This window comes from Brachycentrus maculatus, unplaced genomic scaffold, assembly GCF_059751285.1.
Source record: "Brachycentrus maculatus isolate JH-2025_06_01 unplaced genomic scaffold, ASM5975128v1 h1tg000199l, whole genome shotgun sequence".
NCBI lineage: Eukaryota > Metazoa > Arthropoda > Insecta > Trichoptera > Brachycentridae > Brachycentrus > Brachycentrus maculatus.
Window position 1 is genome coordinate 3,556,122 of NW_028280950.1, and position 26,172 is coordinate 3,582,293.

Consider the following 26,172-nt stretch of genomic DNA (forward strand, 5'->3'; position numbering starts at 1 on the left):
ACGTAACTAAAAAATACAGTATTTGAGAAAAGCAGGGCCTATCTACCTATGATTTAGAGACCACTCACTTGTTGTAACTAGTTTCAGTATACTGATTCCACTGGATTTTTTCGGACACAATTTTCAGACAGAAAACTTTCTTTACGTTCGGACAGGAAAAACGCATTGAAGCAATAGCGACCGACTGTTACTTCTGTAAACTAAAAAGTAGATTGAAGTGCCATCTATCAGAAACAATAGAAAGTAGAATGAAAAATGACATGTATCAGAGATGACCAGCTCTACAATTTCTTTACAGAAGGTGGTGCAAAGTATCACCCATGGTGCAAAGTATACCCACTTTACGGTAACTTAGTTGTGTTTTTCCAGTAGTTAAAACAGGTCAATGTAAAATTCTTCTTCGTGATTTTTGTTCCGGATTTTTCGTTTTAACCGGGTTTATTTTTAGTTTATTATTCAAATCATCTTTGCGTGTGAATAATTCAGCTAAAGTAACAATAACCTCTTTTGAGTTGAAATATGAACGGTAAAACAAACATGAGTCAAGAATCAGTTATGATAATGGCGGAGAAACCGCGTTCTTTGTTTAAACAAAAAAAGAAGGAATATCGATCAGCAAATGGCCACGACTTGAAACAATACCTTCGATAGTTATGTGAGAGCAACACAACCTGTAATTTAAAACGAAAACAGAACTAAAAAAGTGTACAGTGTGGTTTTGGATCGAGACGGCTTTGGAACGAACCACAAAAATAATGCAAATAAGTATGAAATCACTATAACAGACAAATATTCAATATTAATTATTTTCTAGTTACAGATCATAAATACTACCTTTTGATATTTTTCTACACTTAGTTATAATATACCTAAGCGTGTTATTGACCTTCCAAGATTATCATCATCAGAATTTTCAGCTCCATCAAAAGGTTTCATTAGATTTGGGACTGATAAATAGAAATATATTTCAACAACTTAATTTTTTTAGCCCGCGATGCAATTTTTTTATCTGAATTGTTCATCTTATGCGTAAAACAAACAACATCAAAAAAATCATTTATAATATAAATTTTATTTCGTAAATACCACAATTCACTGTACGGTGTTTGAAAATGATGCGGAATGCATCGAAAGTGTCACAATAGATTTGAAGAAATAGTATTATTTACAAAGTAAAACTTAAATTAAATATGGATAGATTTTACCACGAAGTGACTGCCGAATCAATTAGTGAAATAAAAAATCGATATACGGCTATTTTTTTTTGTTTGCATAAGGATTTATATATTGTACATATATGTTTTTGGAAATTAAAAAAAAATTAGCCGTCCAAGCATTTCAATCGACTGAAGTTTTCTGAAACACCGCGTGTTGAAACTGTTTTGTCCTTGCGCAAGAAGTGTGAAAACCTTCGCTGAAACAATAATTACCCATTGTAGATTTGCTCGGTAATCAAATTTAGACGGGAATTTTACCGTGAAATATCAATACACTCAGATCGGTAAATATTGCTTCGGGTAATCACACACCTCGCGGTATGAAGAAATTAGTACTCTAAATAATTGAATAGGAGTATTCTCTCGCCTCTTGCTAATACTACAAGGTAAACACATCTAGGAGAAATTATAGATTTATTAATTTAAATTTTAATCGGTATATACAATTTTTTCTTAAAATCTATTGTGACACGTTTTTCGATACATTCAGTATCATCATTTTCAAATATGTTCCGATGATGCGGAATGCATCGAAACACGTGTCACAATAGATTTTAAGAAAGAGTGGTATTTTAATAAAGTAAAACTTAATTAAAGACGAATATATTTTACCCAAAAATTGACTGCCGAGTCAATTTATGAAATTATAGATATCTTTAAAAAAAAAAAGTATTTTTTGACAAGGGAATATACAGAATTCTGAGCATTTACAGGGCTAAGGAGTAGTTAAAATATCATGTCGACAAGAATGATGTTTGAGTATAGGATTTAAACAAACATAAAATATTGAATATCCATCTATTTGAAGCTGTGTATACTATATTACAGTATAAGAGAACTTTTGATGCAATGCATCCATCGATTTTAAACCTCGTTAGTTATTTACATATAAAACAACAAAACACTGGGTCGAGAAATAAGGGGCACCATGCAGGTCACAATAAATAATAAACGGAATACCAATTACGTGGTAAAACATTTAAGTCCACTATACACGGAGCATTCCAATCTCGGCGCAGTGCCTGCTAACGGAGAAGCAATTTTCTGTGGTACAACCTCATAGACCCCGCGGCCCCTTTCAATATCTATTTGAATAAACGAAAATGTATCGGTTCGGGCTCTGTGTGGCCGTTACCCACGTGGCGATGGACAGAGCCAGCTCGTTTCTACATTTTTTGCTCCCAAATTGGTCTCGGATGAACGTTGGGAGAACGTAGTGCCCGAGTGCAGCCGCGACGTAATGCGGGGACTATAATAATATTTTTATTGATTACCTGATAATTGCGGACAAGGCCCAGTGCGGACATGCTCGATTGATAGCTGATTAGTATAATTACGTACCCACGATAATCACAGTGTTCGTAACCCGGGATAATTGAAATTATTCCAAGTATTTGTAATAAAACGTTAAGTAAGCAAATTATTTTTAGTAAAATGAGTACGCATGATTATATTGCAGGGCATCGATAATTATTTATCGTAATTTAAGTCGTAAACCAGGCAAAAGAAATAGATCTTTCTCGAAAGATATCTAGAGAAAGACCAAAAAATTCATGGATGCTGCAAAGAGAGAACATGTTTCGAAGATATGGTATAGGTGACGTTGTCCATGACAGAAGGACCTTCAACCTGAGGACGAGGAGAGCTGACCCCAGCAGTCTACGAAGACTATTAGTTAGGATGTAGCCAGGAAGAAGTAAGAAATAATTCAAATCGCGTTATTACAAAACTTCGAGATAACATTTTTCGGATTATTCGTAGGTATTGGTGTAGATACAAAAGGGTAGGCTAGAGAGGTTCACGGAGGACATTGATCTGCTACCAGACGAAAAGACATCACCGAGAATTGAGAACCGCTATTCAAAAAAAGATTGGTGTCGTCCGTCAGGATAACTGAGTGATACTACAGGAAAGATTATTTGCAACGCAAATCAGTGCAAGAATGTCGAACCAAAATTCTCAATGGAAACAGAAATTTGGGGAAACAACCCTGGCACTAAGCAAACTGCAACATTTTAAAAACAACGCAGGTCTACCTTAATAAAAATAAGTATTTGGCCCTTTGTATAAAATGGTCGACTATTGACCGAGTATTCAGTCTATTTTAGCATTCTGTGATGGAATCGCCATTACGGGCACGTCAGCTGTCAGCGAGGACTCCACTAGTGACAGGTTCGAGAAACATTTGGTTTGAAATAAAAACTTCGCCTTTTCTCAGTTGTCAGTTTTTATATATATTTATTTAATTCATTAGATCTCACACTGAATGTGTCAGAAACAAAAGATAAAATCACAAGAATTACCCAACTTGAAACGATAATGTGAAGTAAATGAAAATGAAGTAACGCTTCAAGCGTGTTTATGGTATTACATAGACAATTCCAGTATGGCTTTGAGTCTCCTTCTTCCTGGCTACATCCCAGCTTATCGTCTTTGTAGACTGCTGGGGTCAGCTCTCCTCACCCTCAGGTTGTAGGCCCTTCTGTCCTGGACAACGTCACCTAGGCCATGCCTTTGAATCATGTTATCTTTCTGCAGCACCCATGAATTTTTTGGTCTTCCTCTAGATAACTAAGATCCATTTCAATTGCTTGGTTAACTACATGTTCGGGTTCTCTGTGTCCTATATGCCCATACAATCTCAATTGTCTTTCCTCTATGGCATTGAGTGTGGATTAATAAAATAGAATATATCTAGAACGGTTTAAGCATGCTGCAGTTATTATAGTGCGCCCTTTTCTTGGATTGCAAGCGATCGGCTTCCGAGATAAGGCACAACGCAACCCATAGGCCGCACGACCGTGCAAGGTTAGATCGAGACATTACGAGACATGCCTGAATATCCAGTCTCCGGACCAACGGGTCAAGGGATTGGTGATATCACGACAAAAAAATCTGAATACATACAATATGCAACATTTAATCCTGTAGAGAAACTACCTGAAACACAAGTATGGAACAGAGGTACATTATTTGCTTCAACAGACTGATACTTTTCTTAAAGCCCTTATCCGCACCCTATGGTGCATAGGGCACTGCATTATATATATATATATATATATATATATATATATATATATATATATATATATATATATATATATATATATATATATATATATATATATATATGTATATATATATATATATATATATATATATATATATATATATATATATATATATATATATATATATATATATATATATATATATATATATATATATATATATATATATATATATATATATATATATATATATATATATATATATATATATATATATATATATATATATATATATATATATATATATATATATATATATATATATATATATATATATATATATATATATATATATATATATATATATATATATATATATATATACGCAGTGTCATCTTGGTCGTTAACACATGAAGGAAAGGTGATCAGCCCTTCGCTTCAGGTACAGTCCAGGGTAATATTGAATAAATATTAGAGTGAAAAAATCACTTATATTTAATTGAACCCCCCCCCCTGGGAATCGAACCCGGGACCTCCAGAACGATAGCCGAGCGTGCTAACCATTACAATGTGGAGGCGAACAGATACTTATTAGCAGGGTTAAAGTTATACATATATAAGTTATTACGAATATGGGATACAATCTCGAGTGCCAAAGTCATTGTGCTGCTCTAATTTTCTTGCACTACCATTCCTCGCATCAATAATGTATTTTACCCCGAGTTCCTCCGCTTACTTCATTTGAATCTCCTTAGCAATCAAGTTAACGCCGCGTCGATCGAATGCGTTTACACCTTTTGAGAACAGACAGGAGTCAAAGAATATTTGTGGTCAAATATAATATTGTATCCGTCAGATGTTCAAATGTATAAGATACATTGCATTATCTAAGATGTAATGCAATCTCAAGTAAATGTAATATTTGAATGATGCTCGTACGAATTTTAGTTCACGATTTGGTATAAATGGTGAATTATACTTACTGGTCTTCCGGCAAGACTCTGCCAAGTGAAGTGGAGTTCGCTGATGGAGGCAGGCACAGGGACTATGAAGTTCAGCGCATAATCGTTGATCTGCCCATCACGAACGTAGTACAACTCTGCTGTTAGGCCTAGAAACGAAGGAAAAGATTATGAGATAAGTGCACGATATGATAGTGATAAACTGTACAAAATAAGTGTACCTACACGGAAACTATACGAGTATGTATACGGTATCGATATGTTATCAATATTTAAGAATGCGTTAAAAAAGTAACTATTAATTCACTACTGAACAGGAATATTTATCATGATAGATGAATCAAATGTCTATCTTTGAAATTTGTTGTTTGCATACATTGGATGTTAAATCAATAAGAAAAGTAAATAACGCTTAGCTTGACATTTATATCGAAACATAATATTATCGTAATTCGTTGACAACACGAAAAGCCTGTTCCGTCCACGACATCGGGATGTGTAAGTGTATCTTTGGAATCGCAACGGAAAACCAGTTGATAGTTGACATAAGTTATGTGAAAAAAAGCTTTATTTCGTTGGCGAAACGCCATTAATGTTCGATGTCACAATTATTAAAGGATTGACGAACGAACCGAGCAACTTGTCCGGAACGAGATATGTTGCCCATAACCGCCGAGGACGAATAAATCCAAAGTAACATTATCTCCAATCAAGTGGAAATAAATATGGCGAATGGGATTGTGGTAAAGAAGCGCGAACAAGACTGTTTTTACACCACCTTATCCTTTATTATTGGAAACAAAACTAAACCCTAAGGAGAAGGAGCGTTAGACTTTCATTTCCTTGTCACGATCGTGCACGCTGCTACTAGATGCATACGGAGGAATTTGCGATAATGTGCCGTGGATTGTTGCAAAACGGGTACATCGGTACATGTCGGTCGGTATAGTTACACGTTCCATAACGAGTCGAGGAGTTAGCACCGCTTTCAGTATTATAAACTAGAGCGAACGTACGACCGAAGGGTGTAATTTTCTCCCGATCAAAGCACGAACTTAAACTACGCGTTTTTTACGAGTGTAAAACATAATTTTCAATCAGATATGAAGAATTTCTTAACGCAACAGTGTAATTACTTTATTATCTAGAAATTATGTTTGTATTTACGTTAGAAGCTTAGATTTATGATTTTTAGACACATGCGAGCTAATAACAAAGCAAGTATTGCGGAGCAGAAAACATCATTAAAGTAAGGCGATGACAAGTTCTCTATGTTATTTTGCAACGTAATAATAATTATCGAGCTGTTTATGATCCAGGTAGACGTAAATAATTGGCGTGGAAAATGGATGAAACCTTTGTGGCTCATATTTAATTTGGGGGGTTGGAAAGGTCGACCCTGGCGGCTACCGAGGATTAAGATTGCACAATTGATCCCATACAAATTACATCTATTCAGTTCCAGATTTTGTTCCATTATACAGTTCCGCCAGATAATGCCGCCTGATGAACTAAAGCAAGAATCTCCTGTGAGTGAAATAATACTTATTGGCTATATTGTATTTTGGTACATCGCAGTTTACCTGTACCTTTGTTCGCCTTCCCCATTTGGATTATTCGGACGTCATCCGATATTATGTTCGGTCCTTTCATGCGATTCAATATTGTAATAATAAAATTAAAACCGAAAAAGGTTTCTGGCGTTTGCGGGTCTTTTATTTTTGGTGAAACAGGGAAGATGAATGCTTGCCGATTTTTTATAAAGATCACGTGAAATATAAGTAATTATTGAAATAAACAATACAATTTACGTAAGCTTCTAAAAAAACTGTTGTAATGCCTAGAAACTTGCCGGCGAAAAAGAAGTCAGTATTTATTATTATTTCAGTGATGCGTCTTGACAAAGGCTTCTGGGTTTTCTCCACTCCGAATTCGGCAATTCTGCTTGTTGCCATTTAACCAAAAATGTGCATCATAGGTGAATAAAATTTTTCGTTGAAAAAGAGGATCAAGCTGAATATTGTTTTCGGCCCATTCACCGAATCCACGACGCACATAGTGGTCATTCATGGTGAAATGTCAAAACGTACTGACTAAAAATAAACTGTCAACTGTCAAATTGACAGTCTGTAGAAACAATGTTGCCAGTTTAAAAACCAAACCTCTAAAAAACACATTCATAAATATATAAATTATTATCTATGAATATGTCGAAATATAACTTGTATAAATTAACCATATCAAATTATTATACGCTACGTGGTAAAAGATATCAAAATTTGCAATTAAAATTTAATTTATTTTACACGAAAAAATTAATGTCCACTCAATATCAAGCAATAAATAAAAAATAATGTCTTGTATATTTTTATTGGCGCGTAGGCAATTTGATGTGGATTTAACACCACGGATATAAGGTTACGTACATATAACTATAGGAATATTCTATGACAGAAATTTTATGACAAAATAACATTAAGTTCATGATTTATATAAGTTCGCATTTACAATAAAACTCATCAAATAAAATTATTTCTTCATTCTTCTTTATTTCTTTTGCATTTCACAATATATTATAATTACATGTATGTACAAAAAATACATAAAAAGCTCTCACAAAGGCATGGCCTGTGTGTGGGTATACATTTTATTTTAGGTTATAATAAAGGACACTGGCAAGAATACAATAAAAGTATATCAGAAATAAAAATAGATTTAAAGTGCTAATATAAACTACAACATATTTGATTTTAACAGAAAACAAAAAATCAAAAAGATGAAAATGAAAAATGCAAATATGTACTTTATGAGTAACGTTGAAAAGAAGAAGGTACATACTTAGTTCTATCTTTTTTTAATAAATAATTTAAGTAAAATATGAAATCGAAACAAATTTAGATAATTAATGTCTATCATATAGTCTTTGTGGAATGAATTAAACAATTTAGGAGTATGAAAAATGAGTGTCTTTGCGCGAGTCTGGATTTGCAAAAAGAGATTTCTAGTACATTATTCATTATTTGGCTAGATCTATTAATATTTTTAGGATTGCTCATTTAAAAATGGTTATCCTCGCCATAAATCAGGATACAAAGGCATATTTCGGAACCGATACAGTGTAATTGTATGGCTTAGTTTTATAAACAATAGAATTAGATAAGGTTAGTTTAAGTTTTCTAATTTCTGATCCGCGGTGAACCCACGCGAGCTCCTTTCCCAGAACAATGGCGGTGGCGTAGTGCGGGGTGAGAGGAAGGGGTCCCTCCTAGCTACACTCTCCCGAGTTAACGAAATCTCGTATGAGAAGTCACGACTAATTGAGAATATTGTTAGCGGCATGATAGATGGGCTCATAAATTTCGAATAAACGAGTAAACAACCTGATTGAGGCAACAGGTACAACATTGCCCGCGTAAACTACGTAGGTTTACGTTTGATATACGGTGCATAAATAAACAATGTTCTTCGCAACATTAAAATGTTTAACCGTTTAACTGCTGAATTTTTTTCTTCAAAGTATGCTGAAATTGTTTGCAATAATGTTTCATTTCAAATGATTGATTTGAAGGGGGAAAAATAAGAGTTTTTACAAAAAACTGCATTTTTATTTTTCGTCGGTATTTCGACGCCGAAAAACGTCGGTATATCGACGTTTTTCAAAGTATACAAGAGTGAACATATTGCTTTTCAACAGTCAAACGGTTAAATTTCACATTATTTTTTGACATCTCATCAAAGATAAAGAAGAATATGGAAGTCTGGGCATTTACGGGTCTGACGACCGTCATAGGCTGGTTTAAGTGATCACTTTACACACGTGTAACATTCACCAATTCTACCCATTATTGACGACCACACTACTCAAATTCTTGGAAGTTCTATATAAAGGGTCCGCCAAATAACTTTTTTTTTTCAAAAACAGGGCGCAAAACATCGAGTGTAGCTTCGGCTGTGTGGCACGTAGCGCCGTCCTGTTGAAACCAAATGTTGCCAATATCCTCCTCTTCAATTTTTGTGAACAAAAATCCGTTCAACATGGCCCGATAACGATCGCCATTGACTGTAACGGCCACTCCTTGCTCATTTTCAAAGAAAAATGGCCCAATTATGCCTCTGGACCAAAATCCGCACCAAACAGTGACTCGTTTTGGGTGTACCGGCTTTTCAATGTATGCGTGCGGGTTTTCTGTGCCCCAAATACGACAATTTTGCTTGTTTACATACCCGCCAAGATCAAAATGAGCTTCATCCGAAAAGATGATTTTTTTGGCAAAATCGGCATCTTCTGTAAGTCGATCGCAGGCCCACTCAGCGAAGCGAAAACGCATTGGATGGTCAGTTGGCTTCAACTCCTGAACCAATTGGACTTTGTATGGCGTCATACCAAGGTCTTTATGCAAAATTCGTCTCAATGATGTCTCCGAAATGTTCAATTGTTGAGAACGACGGTGAATTGATGTTGATGGCGCTTCACGCACACTTTCTGCCACAACATCGATATTCTCGGGTGTACGCACTGTTTTTGGCTTTTCACGCTTTGGTTTATCGATGAGGATGCCAGTTTCTTTCACTTTTTTCACAAGATAACGAACATACGGAGCTGACGGTGCTTCTCTTCTTCCAAAAACCGTACGCAATTTTCGCACACATTCTGCAACATTACCATGATTTTCAAAGTAATGTCGCAATATTTCCCAGCGTTGTTCAAGCGTATACACAACCATATTCGCTCAGCGGAAGGATAAAACTAATTATCTGTCAAATCAGACATGAGCTAAGTGTTACCATTCACGAAATAAGCACTAGTTGAAAAAAAAAACTTTAGATGGCGGACCCTATATATGAACCAAATCAAAAAAAAACTAAGCGATTCGACGCGTTTCTCGCATCGCCATTGTGAAACTGTCGACCCGATCAAAATAAAGAGCAAACTGCATCAGACAGCCGCGGAAAAAAAAGAAATGATTTTCTGTCGCATTGTGCGACGGAAGTCTCCTTCCTTCATATTCGCAGTGACAAAAGTCCCTTTGTGAAGGAATCGCCGAATCCAATACCGTGAACGGCGCGCTCGGTGCATGCGAGAAGTAAACAGATTACCGCGAAGAAAGGGCATTCACAAAAGGAGGGTGGGCGAAGGGTAAGGATAATGGAAGGCGCTGCGACACCTCGAGTCTTTCACGCTAACCCGCCCATTGTGCTGCCGTCACTCGCAATGCGCCCGAGGCGAGATCCTCCAACCCCCGGCCGCTGCTGCCGCCCGGGTAGGCCGAGGGGATACACCCGACATGCGAGTAATGACGCTAAATCCCTTAACCCATAGGCATACCAGCCGCCGTATGTTGGCGGCTAAGAATATTTCACATTCGCATATTAGCCGCAGTTTAAGCCACACCTCCGTCCGTGGCTAGATCATATTATAAAGATAATTTCGTTTACAACATTTTGAATGCGTCCAAATATAGATTTCATCTCACCAATAGATGTCTCTAGTGAAGTTCTAGTAGTGATTCAAGAAAAATGTTTCAAAATTGGTTCATATAAAAAGGAATTACTTGTTCACAAATACTTGTTCTTGTTGTTTAAGCGATTCAAGAACAAGGTTTCTAAATTGATTCATATATGTACAATAGAACTTCCAAGAATTTGAGTAGTGTGGTTGTCAATAATGGGTAGAATTGGTGAATCTTACACGTGTGTAAAGTGATCACTCAAACCAGCCTATGACGGTCATCAGCCCCGTAAATGCCCAGACTTCCATATTCATCTTCATCGTTGATGAGATGTCAAAAAATAATAAGATAATTTCGTGTGATATCTAGGTACTAATCAGTAAAGAAAATTTTTGGTAATGCTTTATTTCTTATTATTTTTATACAAATTTATCAACGGCACTTGACCAAAGATGTGCCTGTAAGGATAGAGTTATCTTAGTAAGAGCAGGGAGACGGTTGCTGACTGATAGGACGGTTGTTGACAAGGTAAGGAAGGTGTCATATATGAGGCATGTGCTAAGAGTAAAGAAGTACTATTGCTCCTAATCATAAAAGGCAAAATAGAAAGTCGACGAGGTGTGGGCAGAAGACAGATCTCCTGGCTCCGGAATATACGAGATTGGGCGGGGATCAGGACCGTCGAGGCCCTGTTTAGAGCTGCCCAAGACAAGAACAATTACTCTCAAGTGAAAGATGACACGAACAGAAGAAGCGCGTGTCAACTTTTACTGCATTTAAAGATAATTTATAAGTTTGTTCTCGTTTTATCAAGTGTAAAATATTAGCGCGTCAATGTTTGAAACACATGTCACCTCCCCTCCGGGCGGGGCAACTTTTTTACTTTCGGGGATCCATTCAATTAGTATCTTTGTATACATATTATAAAAAAAATACTAATAAGCGGATGGGTTAAAATAAAAAGTCTGCCTTTGGCGGTGTTATCGAGTGACTGCATGCACCAACACGTGGAGCCACTCGAAAACCCCGGATTCGAGTGCCAGTTATTTGACGAAATTACTTCGTTTAAACTAAGGATTGACAAATTTCCCTCCAATTAGCTTTGGTAAAACAGTAACATCGGTTATCACTCTACGTGAAACCGAATAACGAGCAAACGAAGTGCACAAGTGGTTGTGTTATCAGCATATTTGATCCCCAAGTCGTAAAAATGCATTAAAATAAACACTTAAGTATATGCATTTACCAAAATGGTTACTGTAGCAATTGAATGCATATTACGATTACAATTTTAAAGGCGATAAAAACTCGAGCGACCAGTTTTCATGTCAACAGTCCGAAGTGATGAAAATAATACATAAAATGTAAAAATATTAAATGTTTAATAGTATCTCTAAATTGTTCGTAGGAAGCAAAATTTTTATAATGTAGTTTTATAATGTCCACCTCCGTAGTGTAATGGTTAGCGTGTTTGGCAACCGTGCTGGAGATCTCGGGTTCGATTCTCAGGGGGGGGGGTAAAAATAAATAATAGTGATTAAACACTTTAAAATTGATTTAATATTACCCTGGACTGGTCCCTGAAGTGAGTGATCACCTTACCTTCGTGTAAGTAACGATCAAGATATTACTGCGTCAATACGATGCAGTGCCCTATGCACCATTGGGTGCGGATAAAGTGAATGAAAAATATCAAATGTTTAATGGGAAAATCTTAAAAGCGTTCGTAGCAAGTATTGGTTTTGTTGTGCAGTGTTATAATACCTTCAGAGGTTATAAAATAATGCAAATTATTATTTCAAAAATAGTTTATGCGGATCTGTACACACACCTTTTGAGTAGGTATAATACCATAGTAGAAATACAGGATGCTGCAAAGGTGGACGAGTGCGATAAGAGAGGCGAATAAAAGGCGGTTTCACACTCCATACTACCAGCTTCTTAGTCCGAGAATTGTAATATAATCATGATTACAGAAATGCATTGCCAAATGCATTCCTCGCGCTTTCAAAATGCGAGATGCGCGATAATATTGTGCGAACATACGCTTATTGACACCAGGGGCTTGCATATGGCACCATCAATATATGGTTTTTATTATAAGACTCTTTAAAGGTACAAAAATTCCATTATTTAAAAAAAAGAAAAATATAAAAAAATAACATTTAAAGATCCTCGATGAAATAATTTAAAATGAAATAAAATTTTGGCACTCTAACAAACATATTATTTTATTAATTGAAACTTCAAAGGGATAGAAGAACACCATTATTTTTCAAGAATAATTTTTATGATCCTAGATGAATTCATTTAACCATTTTAATTAATGTTTTACTTAGTAAATACCACAGTGGTATTTAGTAAGTAAAACATTAATTAAAAATGGATAGATTTTACCACAAAGTGACTGCCGAATCAATTCATGGGATTAATTTAAAATAGTGACATAAAATGTTGGCGAATTACTATTTTATTTCATTGATTGATTCGGCAGTCACTTTGTGGTAATATTTATAAATTTTTGATTCAAGTTTTACTTGAAAAATCCATTATTTCTTCAAATCTACCGTGACACGTGTTGTGATGCATTCCGCATCATTTTCAAATAACGTTTGAGAACAAATGTTTGAAAATTATGCTAAATGCATCGAAATACGTTAAACAATAGGTTTTAAGAAATAGTGTTATTTACCAAATAAAACTTAAATTATAATATACATAATTAAATAAATATTGGTAACGATGTCCCGCGTCGATGCACCGTTTACGTACACCTATGCAAGTGCACGCTGTAAGAGTATGGAGTGTTAGCTGTAAGGCTATAAAAATTTCAAGCAAAACATTCTAAGGTCTGGTGATAAGAGATTTATGTCCATGGGAATATAAACGCATACAATATGGCAGATAATGAAAACAGTGACTAAAAAATACACTGAACAACGTATAATAAATCACATGATGTGAAGAAATAATGAAAAAGAAAATAAATGAATAAAAAACGAAATGCGTTAGAACGTTTTAAAGAGAACCTATTTTTTTTTAATTTCTTTTTGGAAAAGATATGTAAACTAAACCTTGGAAAACCACTACTAATAATAGGTAACTTTAAACATAATTATAGATTTCGCTCACTCCTTTCAAGAACGTCATAAATCAAAAAACTTGATTTTTCGGGAGAACGTTTTCAAAGTTTAAAAATATAAGACAATATATGAAAAATAAATATCAAGCCGCTTATTGAACTTTTTACTTTGCAACATATCTTTTTAGGTAAAACCTGAAGGTTCTTTCTCCATTTGAAAAATATTTAGTGAATTTAAAAAAATAATTAAACAATACATTTTCTTCAAAATGCCAAAATAACACTTTCTGCCCTGTAGCGGGTAAATATTAAGTTAAAAATATGCCGCTTTTGCTGGGATATAGTACATTTTCTGGGCATTCCGAAAGCATGCACAACTGAAAATTGACGATTTTTGATTTATGACGTTCTTGAAAGGAATGAGCGATTTGTCAAAACTATTTTTTTAAGTAGTTGGTAAATGAAATTTGAATCACGGTTTTCTTATTCTTATAAAACAATTTTTTTTAATCTAAATTTTTTTATTTATTTATTTATTTCATCATAGACATAATTACAAATAACAAATTACAGTAAAAATAATAAATTTGGATAACTTATATAGCGCCATATTCGTAAAATACTACCTCAAGGGCGCTTCACTGTGAATGAGTAATGTCCACTCACTGAGTATTACCATGCCAAAGCCACATTTTACATTATTAAATAAAATAATACTTTACTCATTATAATTTATAAAATTATAAAATAATTAAAGGAATTTGTCAATGAATCAAATATGACATAGCTGAATGATACCATCCAGCTTTGAACAGCTCTTTTATATTATTTATTTTTATTTTTAATGACTTTATAGATAATAGATGGCAAAATAATCCTATTTCTTTTGACCAAAAGACGTATGTGTAAGATTTTATTTCATACATTACTTTTTATTAATGTTTAACTTAGTAAATACCACTATTTCTTAAAATCTACTGTGACACGTGTTTCGATGCATTCCGCATCATTTTCAAACACTGTATGTGAAGCTAATTCTAAATTTTAGAGTTGGATCCTTGGGACGTTGAAGGTTGAAGAGGGGGCAGTAGCTTTTTCTTATTTTTATTTATTAATTTAATTTTTATTTTTTATTTTTATTTCTTATAAGTAGACATAGACAATAGGGGGGAGGCTTTAGTGATTGTCTTATTGTTAATTATGGGTTTATTGTTATTTATATTTTTATGAATTTCTATTGTTTGAAAATGTTGCAGTTTATGGTTTTTCGTATTAATTATTTTTAGGATTTCTACGTTATTGTGGTTGAATTTGTGATCATTATCTATTAAATGGTTAGCGAATTCCGAAAAATTATTATTTCTCAAACATGGATAGATTTTACCACAAAGTGACTGCCGAATCAATTAATGAAAAGATACATTATTATTAACGTATTAATAGTTATTTTAATTAAAATACTTAATGGAAGCTCGAACTAAATAAATCGAAATTACAAGCGGAGATTGCTACATTTTCGGTGAAGGCCTGACCTATTTATCGCTGTGTCTACAAACATCGGTAAATATAAGATTTATTTTGGGAAAGCATTAATATTAAACAGGGAGGTAATTAATTTTGTCTCTGTATGAAATGTGGGATGATAATTAGGTGCGAGAAACGGCGCGCGGTAAACAGTTTACGATTTGTGAAGATGGATGTAAAACAAAAGCAGGTAAATAAATAATTTCAAAATAAACTTACGGCTTTAAATACTGTAAATCATCTTTATGCTTTCAAACTTGTATTCAGTTTTTTTTTTAAGTAAAATATTTTTATTTTATTATTTACACAAATATCTCAATTTCGTACTATTTCTGTGAGTCTTAGCGGCTCATTATAAGAAATAGGTATCAAATTGTGGTAGAGTGGGTTCGAACCGAGAAACTCTGACTTAAGAGTACGCGACACTAACCACGGGACCACAACCCGACACTAATTTTAATTGACACTTTGCAATTTGATGCTTTAATTCCATTTTGTTATAATAATAATAAATAAAAATTTTGGATAATTTATATAGCGCCATTTTCGTAAAATACTAACTCAAGGGTGCTTATACATATTTGGATTATGACATGGAAATTGTAATGATAGTTAAAAATATATATATTGAAGAAAATCGTTGTCAATTTGACGAGTCTGGAGGTAAAAAGTGGAGCCGTCGTATTATTGCGCCTTCTTCTCGATCTTCTTGGGCTGAAGCATGGCCAAGATGTTGAGCAGGACCCCTTCCTGGTCACTGTGGATAAACAACTGCAGATGGCGGGGGGTGATGCTGGTCGTCTGATATCTTATTCGGATAGTAATAATAATTATTTTTAAATCATTTATATAGTGCCATTTTCGTAAAATACTACATTAATACGGTTCACCGAGATTCAATAGAAGAAAAGGAGATGGTGGAAATGATTATGCCTTTTTAGTTTTTTTCTAAAGATTACGAAGTCGAAGAGCATTACATTCCATCGGTCCCATATACTTATTGTTTTGCTGATTCGAGTCTCAATATATCAGAATCTAAGAACACGCCCAGCAACATGACAGTCGGTGAAGTGGTACTCCTCGCATTGGATGGTGTGCTATCCAGAGATGTTCTGTTTTGGATGGGTTCAATGTCAATCTATTCCTATTCTCCCAATGCACTTATTAATAGAGTCAACAAGTTCATATTCCTCCCACGGTTTAAATATAAATAAATTATATAAATAAATTTGCGAATGATGCGCATAGCAGTGAGACCACCAACGATATTTATAGATGTGATAATATACAAAAATTTTCATTGATGATGAAACTATAAAAAACAAATTGTCGGATTTTCTTTATCGTAAATTCCACATGAAAGTTTTGCAAAAAAAAACTAATTTAAAAATACGAGCACGCACATAAGATCCGCTTTTTAACTCCTAATAAATACAAGCAAACAACTCATTTAAAATTATCCAAAGAAAAGTTCTACAGAATTTAAGCGGAGTATTATTTTTTTATTGTGTTGGGTTTGTCACTAACTTTAAGCGGGAAACATAACAAAATGGAAGATCAAGATGACGATGAAGTTTGGTTTACCTGAAGACTGTGAAGTCACCAGTTTATACGCTGCTTAAGGCAATTTAAATAACGAAAGAGGAAAAAATATTGTGGTGGGCGGTGGGCGTCCATAAACAAGGGACGTGACTAGATATTTATTTACCTTTTCAATACTTCTTGAAAGAAAGTATTACAGCGCTTGCAAGTTTTAATTTATGACTCCAATTACGGTCGTGCAGAAATCAGCCAGATATATGATTAACTGAATTATAATTTTTGATCATAACCGATAATAATTAACCACTAACATTTATTATAAGGATGAAATGGACAAAAGTTGGCACAAAACTGCAATTAACAATTAATCAAAATAATAATAATCTTGGATGATTTATATAGAGCCATTTTCGTAAAATTATAAAATAAAATAAATTCATTTCTTTGCCAAGAAACATATTAAAAATTTATTGTAACTGAAGACAGTTGGTAGAATTCCATTTATTGAATTTTTGGGTTATATGTATATTCAAAATTAAACACGGATTTAATTCACATATCATATATGTAAATAAAAGTAGAATTCAATCCAATAACCGTGTTTAATTTTGGATATATTACCCAACAATTTATAGATTAAAAATGTTTTTTGATTTATTATTTTTTTGTAAACTTTGTTGTTATATGTTATTACATATTCTACCAAGATGAGTTTCAACAATATTTTTAAAAGTATGTTTATTTAAAAAAAAAATCAGGTATGACATCTCACTTATCATGAAGGTCGCTTAAGGAAAAAGGAAATTATTTCATTAAACCACAACGACATTCCACGGTTTCTGAGAGGTATGCTTCATATAAAAAATCATATTAAATACACATGCATACATATGAATAAATCATGGTTAGACAGGTAAATATTTAAGGTATAAATTATCCAAAAATATTATTATTGAATAATTTTGAGTAAATTTTTAAATGGCAAATCTAAAATGTCAAGTACTCATGCAATGTCGTGAACAGCGTGTGAGCATGTTCAAGTGTGTGCTCATATATGAGACGTGACAGCTGAGTAACAAGACTGTAATGCATATAAAGAGAATCAGAAATAAGTTTGAGAAAAGAAATGGACTTTGTAAAGCTGACTGAATGTTTATCTACGGAGATACTGTACTTTTTATTGTTATTTTCCAATCAACAAAACCATGCATTGATACATTGTGCTATATACTGATAGGGCCAATGAGATTTCTATGTTAAAGTTTATCAACATTATTGTTTTTGTTTGATGATACAAGAGGTCTTGTATATATACTGGTATACTATAAAACAGTTAACGCGCTGCTGTAGAATATTAAAAAAAAAGTATTACGATGCACTTGGGAACATAAAATTGTATTTGCAACATGACTGAAAATAATAGGTAACGTTCTGAAGTGCTTAGTACCTAATGCATCTATAGGTACAGCTATAAAAAGATAAACTGTTGTTTAGTTCCGTGTACAGAATGGAAGCTGCGAGATCATATTTCTAAGATTTAATTCGAAATGGATGTGGGTTTAAGATCGAGGCGCATAATTATTAGAGCATTATTAGTTGATGTATTAGTTGGCATTTTACTAAGTAAATAAGCGAATTTTACGAATGCAAATGTCGAAATAAAATTTTGATATTTCTGATTTTTATATTATTTATTGATTCGGCATTAACTTTGTGGAATGACATGATTATTTTATTAAAATTAAACACTTGAATATACCACTTTAATGAGTTTTATTTATATTTACGACGAGTTTCGAAAACGACAGATGTTTTCATCTTCTGGTACAAATTAAAACTCAATATAATTTTAATAAAGTTTTAATTTATACCAGAAGATGAAAACATCTGTCGTTTTCGAAACTAGTCGTAAATATAAATAAAACTCATTAAAGTGGTATATTCAAGTGTTTAATTTCTGATTTTTATCATAACGGATTTTAAAAATCGTTTCATTAGTAGAGCATATTAAATTCGATATTGTCCCAGAGGAAAAAATCATCATTAATTTTGTCAAAGCAAACTGCGTTTTTACACGCATTATTTTATAATGGCTGTTAAAATAGTATAATTACTTCATCACAGGACAGCTGGACTACAGTGCGATATGTGAGAATATTCGTGCGTGTGGGAAAAAAATAATAAAACTAATACCATCTGTTGCGGGCGGTACAATACCGACAGTGGCACTTGTCACACGAAATAATACGATTCGATTACCGGAGCGTTATAATTTGTTATGCGAATACAAAGCGGAAGGGGCCCGGGACCAAAGGGTCGACACGCCCCGGTGGACTCGCCACCGAGGATTACGGAATGCATGGAGCTCGGATAGTGGGGTGAAACAAACCCCAAACAAAAAAGGGGTTACGCTGGTCATACGAAAGGATCAAAGCTCCGTGCAAACAAAATGCAGGTGAAATCCTGCATCATCCACCGACTAGACACACAAGGTGGCTTGGTGGGTCTCTGCAAAAAAAGTTAATTATGTTTATAAATTTTTAAATGAATGTATACAGTATATGTATGTATATATTATAATTAACAAATAAATGTTTAAAAAAAATCCTTATGTTGCTTATTATGTATCATGTAGGGAAATTCAATTTTAAGTTTAATGGCGGAATTTCATTCATGCTAATAGCTTTGAACAGGGATTATTCAAACAGGGATTTTAGAGTTAAAATTTTTTGCCAGTATACCCACAACATATACATTTATAATGTATGTACTTATTTGAAAAAAAAATATTTTTAATACTTTTTTTAATTCATTTGAATTGTATTTTATATAATAAAACAAAAACTATAAAGCTATTTAATTTTTGTTTTATTTGACTTGTCACATGTCAAGTAAAAGAAATGTGGAAAAAGCTGTAGCACGATTGATTAATTTTATATGTAGATCATTTAAAGCTAATCAGGTTAATCAGCGCACAAATATGATTGCCTATTTACAATGCACAGGTCGTAAAAGCGTCGTCAACGAGTAAATTAATAATAAGGCACATTAATAAGGACGTGTAATTTTCAATAATACATAAGGACTAATTTGGTTGTATAGTAGATAAAGGGACATTGTAGTACACGACTAATGGGAATAACGATAATGTGAATCAAAACACAAGGGGAGAGATAAAATCACTATTAATGTACTATTATAAAACGGAACAACATATCGTGGGTATACTTTCAAAAAGCATTAACTAACTAATAATCCATGTTAAAAGCTATTAGCCTGCAGAAAAACTTGCTATTAAACTTAAAGTTGAATTTACCTGTAAAACCACATAAATTTGATATTTCAAACTACTTAGTGTATTTTGCCAGTTTATAGAACGTTGAAAACATTAAAATATGCATCATGAAGTCAAAATTTCATATTCTCGAGTTAACGTTTTTTTCCAGTATACCCACGATGTATTCTCGTACGCACATGTGTAAATTATCTCATCGATGTCCTAAAATCTAATGATAAAAAGTTTCATGCCTTGAAAAATAAGGCGATTTGTGTCATTTTCAAACCGAATCGAAAAACCATTAAATGTAAATTGGACACCCCTAGTCAACTCGGTGTTCGTGGAACTCTGCTATGTTATAATTTCACAGAAATAATAATTTGTAAAAGTAAAGAAGGTACCTATCCCCATAACGATTCACTCGAGGGCCCAATAAATAATCCGCGTTTTCGAGATGTGAGAGCAAAAAGCGAGCAATCCATCTCACTCTGCCAACTGGCATACGAAAGAAACGGAAAGAGAATGTTTACATTAATTTCGTGTCGTTTTTTTTATCGCTGGTGGAGCTTTTATATTTGTAAACCCTTGTCAAAATAACTCCTACGTCACATCGCGGGTAGGGGAATAAACGACGACAGTTTGTAAGTGACGCCGTAATAAAATTGGTTGACTCGGAGGTATCGGCTGGCGAGATCTGTACGGTGTATCGCGTTACAGGGTGCGAGGGCGCAGCCCTGGGAAGGGACTTATCTTGTATCGGCCTTGTGCAGTCGTGACCGGAATGGTTGTTTAGTTTCTAAACTTATTTACCGAGAGAAGCGCTAGAAACTTGCGTCAATATGAGAAACTAAAGTTTTCAGGTAACAGACGAGAATACTAGATTTCTTGACATGGAAAATAAGAAGAAAATTCTGGTAGCTTTACTTACTAATGTTCTGAAATATATTCTATATAAATAATAGAAGATTTTTTATTGTAAGGAATGTGTATGTTGGTAACGCATTTATGATAACAACATAGCCGTAATCGTGTGCAAAACCCCAGAGCAAGCGCATTATAGATTTGTCTATCCTAGAAACCAGTCACTCTCTTAGAGCTCTACCTAGTAATATTTATTTATAGGTAATAAACTAAAGTCGAAGTACTGGTGAGTTATTACTGATCTTCTACCACTTAGTACATAACATATATCAATTGCCTTCCTTGTATACTCTTAATTTAAAGTTAATTTAAAACATTCAACACGATGTTAAAAAATATTGAAGCTTAAAACTTGTAGTATACAATTATTAAAAATACTAAGTAATTTGAATGAGTAAATCTAAGGAGGGAAAAAAACATGGCTTGAAATTAATTTAATAATAACGACCTCATTCTTGTATTGTGTTTTTACATTGACTCGCCCACTGCTATTTGAATAGCTTATCAATCAGCTTGTTAGGTGGGTCATATTTAAAATATGCACGTAACAATGGAGCATTTGGCGCCAATATCTGATGGAGGAGTCCCCCGAAGAGACAACAGGTTGGCTGGCACTATCACCACATCGATGTTTGTATTGTGGCACGGAGATACCACGCATGATAAACCGGTAGGCCACGAACAATGGGTCATTACGTCCCCGGACCGTGTAATTTGTATTTTTGGAGGGGGCCCCGGCGGGGGCGGGGTCCCGGGCTGCGCCGGCCAGGGGGCGTCCTCGGCCCCCACCCTGACTACAGACTAACAGCACGCCTTTTGTTTGTTCATGCCAGATTTATTAAAGCGTATCATTATTTTTTCCTCTCTTGTTCTTGTCCGTTTCCTGTTCCATCGAAGGCGCCCAATGAGATCTTCATGCTAATTGGATTTTTCACTGCTGGAGTCAGGTTAAGGTCAGGAACTACTAAAATAAATCTTTGTACAAGCAAAAAAAACAAGCTATGAATACTGAACAAATGTAAAAACTGTGTAGCCTGAAACTGGACTCGCCTAAAGAGCAACAAGTAGATTTATAGACGAATGAATTAAAGTTTTGCCCGAGCTAGACACATTCAATTTCCTATACATGAAATATAATAAAATACCATTGGGCAGTTAATTAAGTTATTGCTTGCGGTAGGAGACTTTTGGGCAAAAAGTAACCTGTTTAATACTTGTTTGGTTCTAGACCAGCCAATCGAACAAAAAGTATGTAAGTGCAAATGTTATTATAGACACGTCTTAAATCAGTGTCCTCTCATACGCTGAGTAGACACCGAATTGAAATTATCATTCCGAGTAAGCATGAACAAAAAACAGGAGACAAGCATCAAACCAGCGGGCAAACATTACGTTGTTGGTTGAGACAACATGTCAACTTATTGACAAACGGACGCCTCTGTCAAGAGTACTCCTCGTCTCACATTAAACAAAATATTGGACACACACAAACGTAGATTTAACACAGGTACGAAGAAAATAAGACGGTTACGGGAAATCATTTGAAGAACTCTTCCAAGAATATAATAAATAAATCGAAGCGATAAAAACGGTAGTTGGAATTTTCGTTTCGAATTAACGACGACAAATTAAAGATAAGAAGAGAGTGGGATCTCTGTGAATTATGGTCAAGGAATAAAATGAGGAAAAATTAGTATAGTACATTTTGAAAACAATTTTTTACGCGTTATAAATTAAAAATCAACACCGGGAACTGGTATAACATAACTAACTGTAAAGAAGAAAACAAGTTAAATGAATAAGACATCGCACTAACAAGGCAAGTATAAATATTAGCCATTGGCTGTCGTTCCTAAGTAAAGAAGACAGGCTAGCCATTCCCCCCGGAGTCAAAGTAAACATTCAGGTAGATATGGTATTATTTTTGGTTCGTAAAAACTTCACTCAAGTGGATGAGTCTGCAAGATGTTGGAAGTTCAAGAAGACACTTGTGGATTGAAGAAACTGACATTTACTAGAGGGTATAAAAAAACTGGTTTCTTCCCAGGAAACATAAAAGTTTTTTTTAGCCTTATGTTGTTTAATTTATTTAAATAAATAATTTATTTAAATTGGATAAATATGAAAAGAAATCATAAATACATTACGAAGCCTTAACGAGACACCAATTTATTTTTACTTTGGTATATTGCATATTTATTGAATCAATTACGATAAAGAAACTAATATTCCTATGAATAAAAATGAATTGGCTTTAAATAGTTACAGCCGAAACAGGTCCTGTCAAATACGATGGCCATTTTCTCACATTTTGCCTAGAATATGTAAATTAACTACTAATAAATGTATTCTATCGCACAATTTGAACGGAAAATATACACAAAACGTAATTTACAATATGTATGTAAAACCTTTGACTCAGTAAACAGTATATTACTTAAAGTACTAAAAATATTCGTTACTTAATTTACATCCCAAGAGCGCTATAACTGAAAGCGTTCTCAATCATTTATAGTCATAATGAAATTATATTAGCGCATAATTCTAAGAAAATCGTAATGAGGTTCCTAAGTTGCGAAATAAGATCTTATCAGCGTTTAATATTGCATTAAACCTATAAGTGCATTAGAGAAAACGAATGCGAGTCCATAATCTTAAAAAATAATGGAATCAATAAAGTGTATAACTTTTCGTACCCAACGATTGCGGCTCGGGATATTGGCTGTTGACGCTGAGCATAAAAATATACGATGATAATAATAACGGTTAAATAGAAAAAGAAGTTAGATTTTACGCGAAGAAGCAAAACAAACCATTGAAAATAAGGTGTATTGAAAAATAATAAGGCTTTTGATAAAATGTAATATTATAGATATTAAGGGTAGATAAATAAAGGGAATTTTATACAAAATTGGATTCTACAGTCATGTACAGATATCAAATATTTAAAAAAAAATTAAATAGCACTATTTCTTAAAATCTATTGTGTTGTGTTTCGATGCATTCAGTTTTATAATCAAATACCCATAATTATGGTGAATGAATAAATAACAAGGCATTTAGAAAAAATATATTTGTTTGCAAAATTATTTCCACATTTTCCCCTTTCAATTAGTTTTTTATTATTTCTTATTTATTTAAAAAATATATATATTCCTATTTTTATTATTCACACAAATATTTCAATTTCATACTATTTCTGTGAGCCTAAGCGGCTCATTATTAGAAATAGGTATCAAATCGTGGTTAGAGTCCACGACACGGGACCACAACCCGACACGAATTTTTTTTATAACAGATTTATATTTCACAGGTTGATTAAAGCGGCATTGATGTTGTGTATTACGAAAATGGTGAACAAAATATCCAAAATTATTAATACTATAATAACATATACCATAGGTAATAATGCGTGTGGTGATAGGTATATTCGCGAAAGGCGAAGAAGACAGTCTTTAAACATTTTATTTGTAGGTAAAGCAGTCGAAAAACAAACAAAGATGTTGATTTATATCATTATCTAAATAATTTGTTTAAATTGGAAAGGTAACGTACAACAAAAAGGGAGAAGTAAGGTTAAGCGTAATTATTTACCTTTGTATTTACTCAGATCTAATGAATACGGGAGTCTTTCATGAATTGAAAAACCGAGCCTAACAAGAGAAATGAATAATACCTGATAGTTAGTGAGAGGACACGCTTATATATTTATCTTACAGGGTGAGGATGTTCTCGGAATACAGATGAACCGAGTCTCTGACAAATTTATTACATTTCAGACAGGTGTGTTGTGATAACGCGTCTGTCAGTTGAGCAGGATTAAAAATAACAGGCATCTCAGGCCTCATCGCAGGGAAAAAGGGTTGGACGTTGTTTTCTTTCAATGAATTTAAAGTGTTCTTTCTAAATACCCAGGGGATCAGGTAGGAATGGATTCAACATGCGGATGTACCATTATAGAGCTCGAAGCAGTTAATCGTATTTAGTTTAAGTAAGGTTGGCAAATAATATTCGATACTTACAGCGTGCCACATGTATGTGTACAGTAAGTATAACAATTTTTGCAGAAAAATGAATTCTTTACAGTTCAAATATGTTCATTATTTAATTATAAATAATAAAAACAAATTTGGATAATTTATATAGCTCCATTTTCGTAAAATACTACCCGAAGGGCGCTTCACTGTGAGTGAATTGGGTAAAATAAGATGGTAGAAATGATTTAGCAAACAAATGTGTTTTAATTTTTTTTTCTTAAGAATTGATAGTAACTTTATGATAATATCTAACCATTTAAAAATTCCATAATCTTTGATCTTTGAAATATATTATAAGGTACATCAGAAAGTTAATACGAGTATATTTCATTAATCTTTAATTAAAAACATTTGTAATATAGAAAAGGAATACAATGAAAAATGTACAAACTTTCGGAATATGTACATAGTCAAAGTAACATTATAGAACTTCAGTAACCATTTAGTTTGTACGGTGCACAACCAATTTAAAACCAAGACACTTTAAATTACGGAAATGTGTGTTTAAGACTTACTTAATTAGGTAGACGAAAGATGAAAAAAGTACCGAAAACACGGATTTACTCATGTCGTCTTTGAAAATGCCGAATAATTATTTGTGTTTGATGTGTCGTTTATATCCCATTTTTTATCAAATTACGATGTTTGTACGGCGGCTTTCAGTCCTTACGTAAATAGGCTACCGGCGTTCCTTTGTGGTGCCTTTATCATTACAGCAAATCCTTTTAAAATGAAAGGCATTGCGAGACTGGCGGCCGGGTCAAATAGGGTTATTTTCAAATTTGCCGTGCAAGATAAGGAGGATATTATGTAGTATTTTTAAACGAGTTTGTTTTCAAACGTATTGTGACAAACGTTGCGTTGTGGTGAAGATCCGACAAAGGAGCTTATCAGAGAGTAAACCGTTAGAGGTTATGTTATCGGGGTGGAGTGTGCTCCTTCAAGAATGCATGCCAAGCTTTTAGTTATCTGCACACAGTATACATCTACTAATACTAAGTAGGTACTTGTAATTATACAGGGGTGACTTGAAAACTCATGTTGAAAAAAAGACATTTACTCATCGTTATTTGCATACATTTTTATTCAAATACACATATTGTCACGGTAGTGTTGACTGCCCGTATGTTATGTACATACATTACAAGG

The 26,172-nt window shown here is 33.7% G+C and overlaps 1 protein-coding gene across 1 annotated transcript in view; it reads right to left on the reverse strand.

Annotated features, from left to right (window-relative positions):
* Positions 1-26,172, reverse strand: part of LOC148307493 (inactive tyrosine-protein kinase Dnt-like) — a 122,020-nt gene that overhangs the window by 13,779 nt on the left and 82,069 nt on the right. The window contains exon 2 of the mRNA XM_088263458.1: positions 5,212-5,339. Coding sequence (XP_088119584.1) covers positions 5,212-5,339 — 128 coding nt within the window. The remainder of the gene's footprint in view (positions 1-5,211; positions 5,340-26,172) is intronic.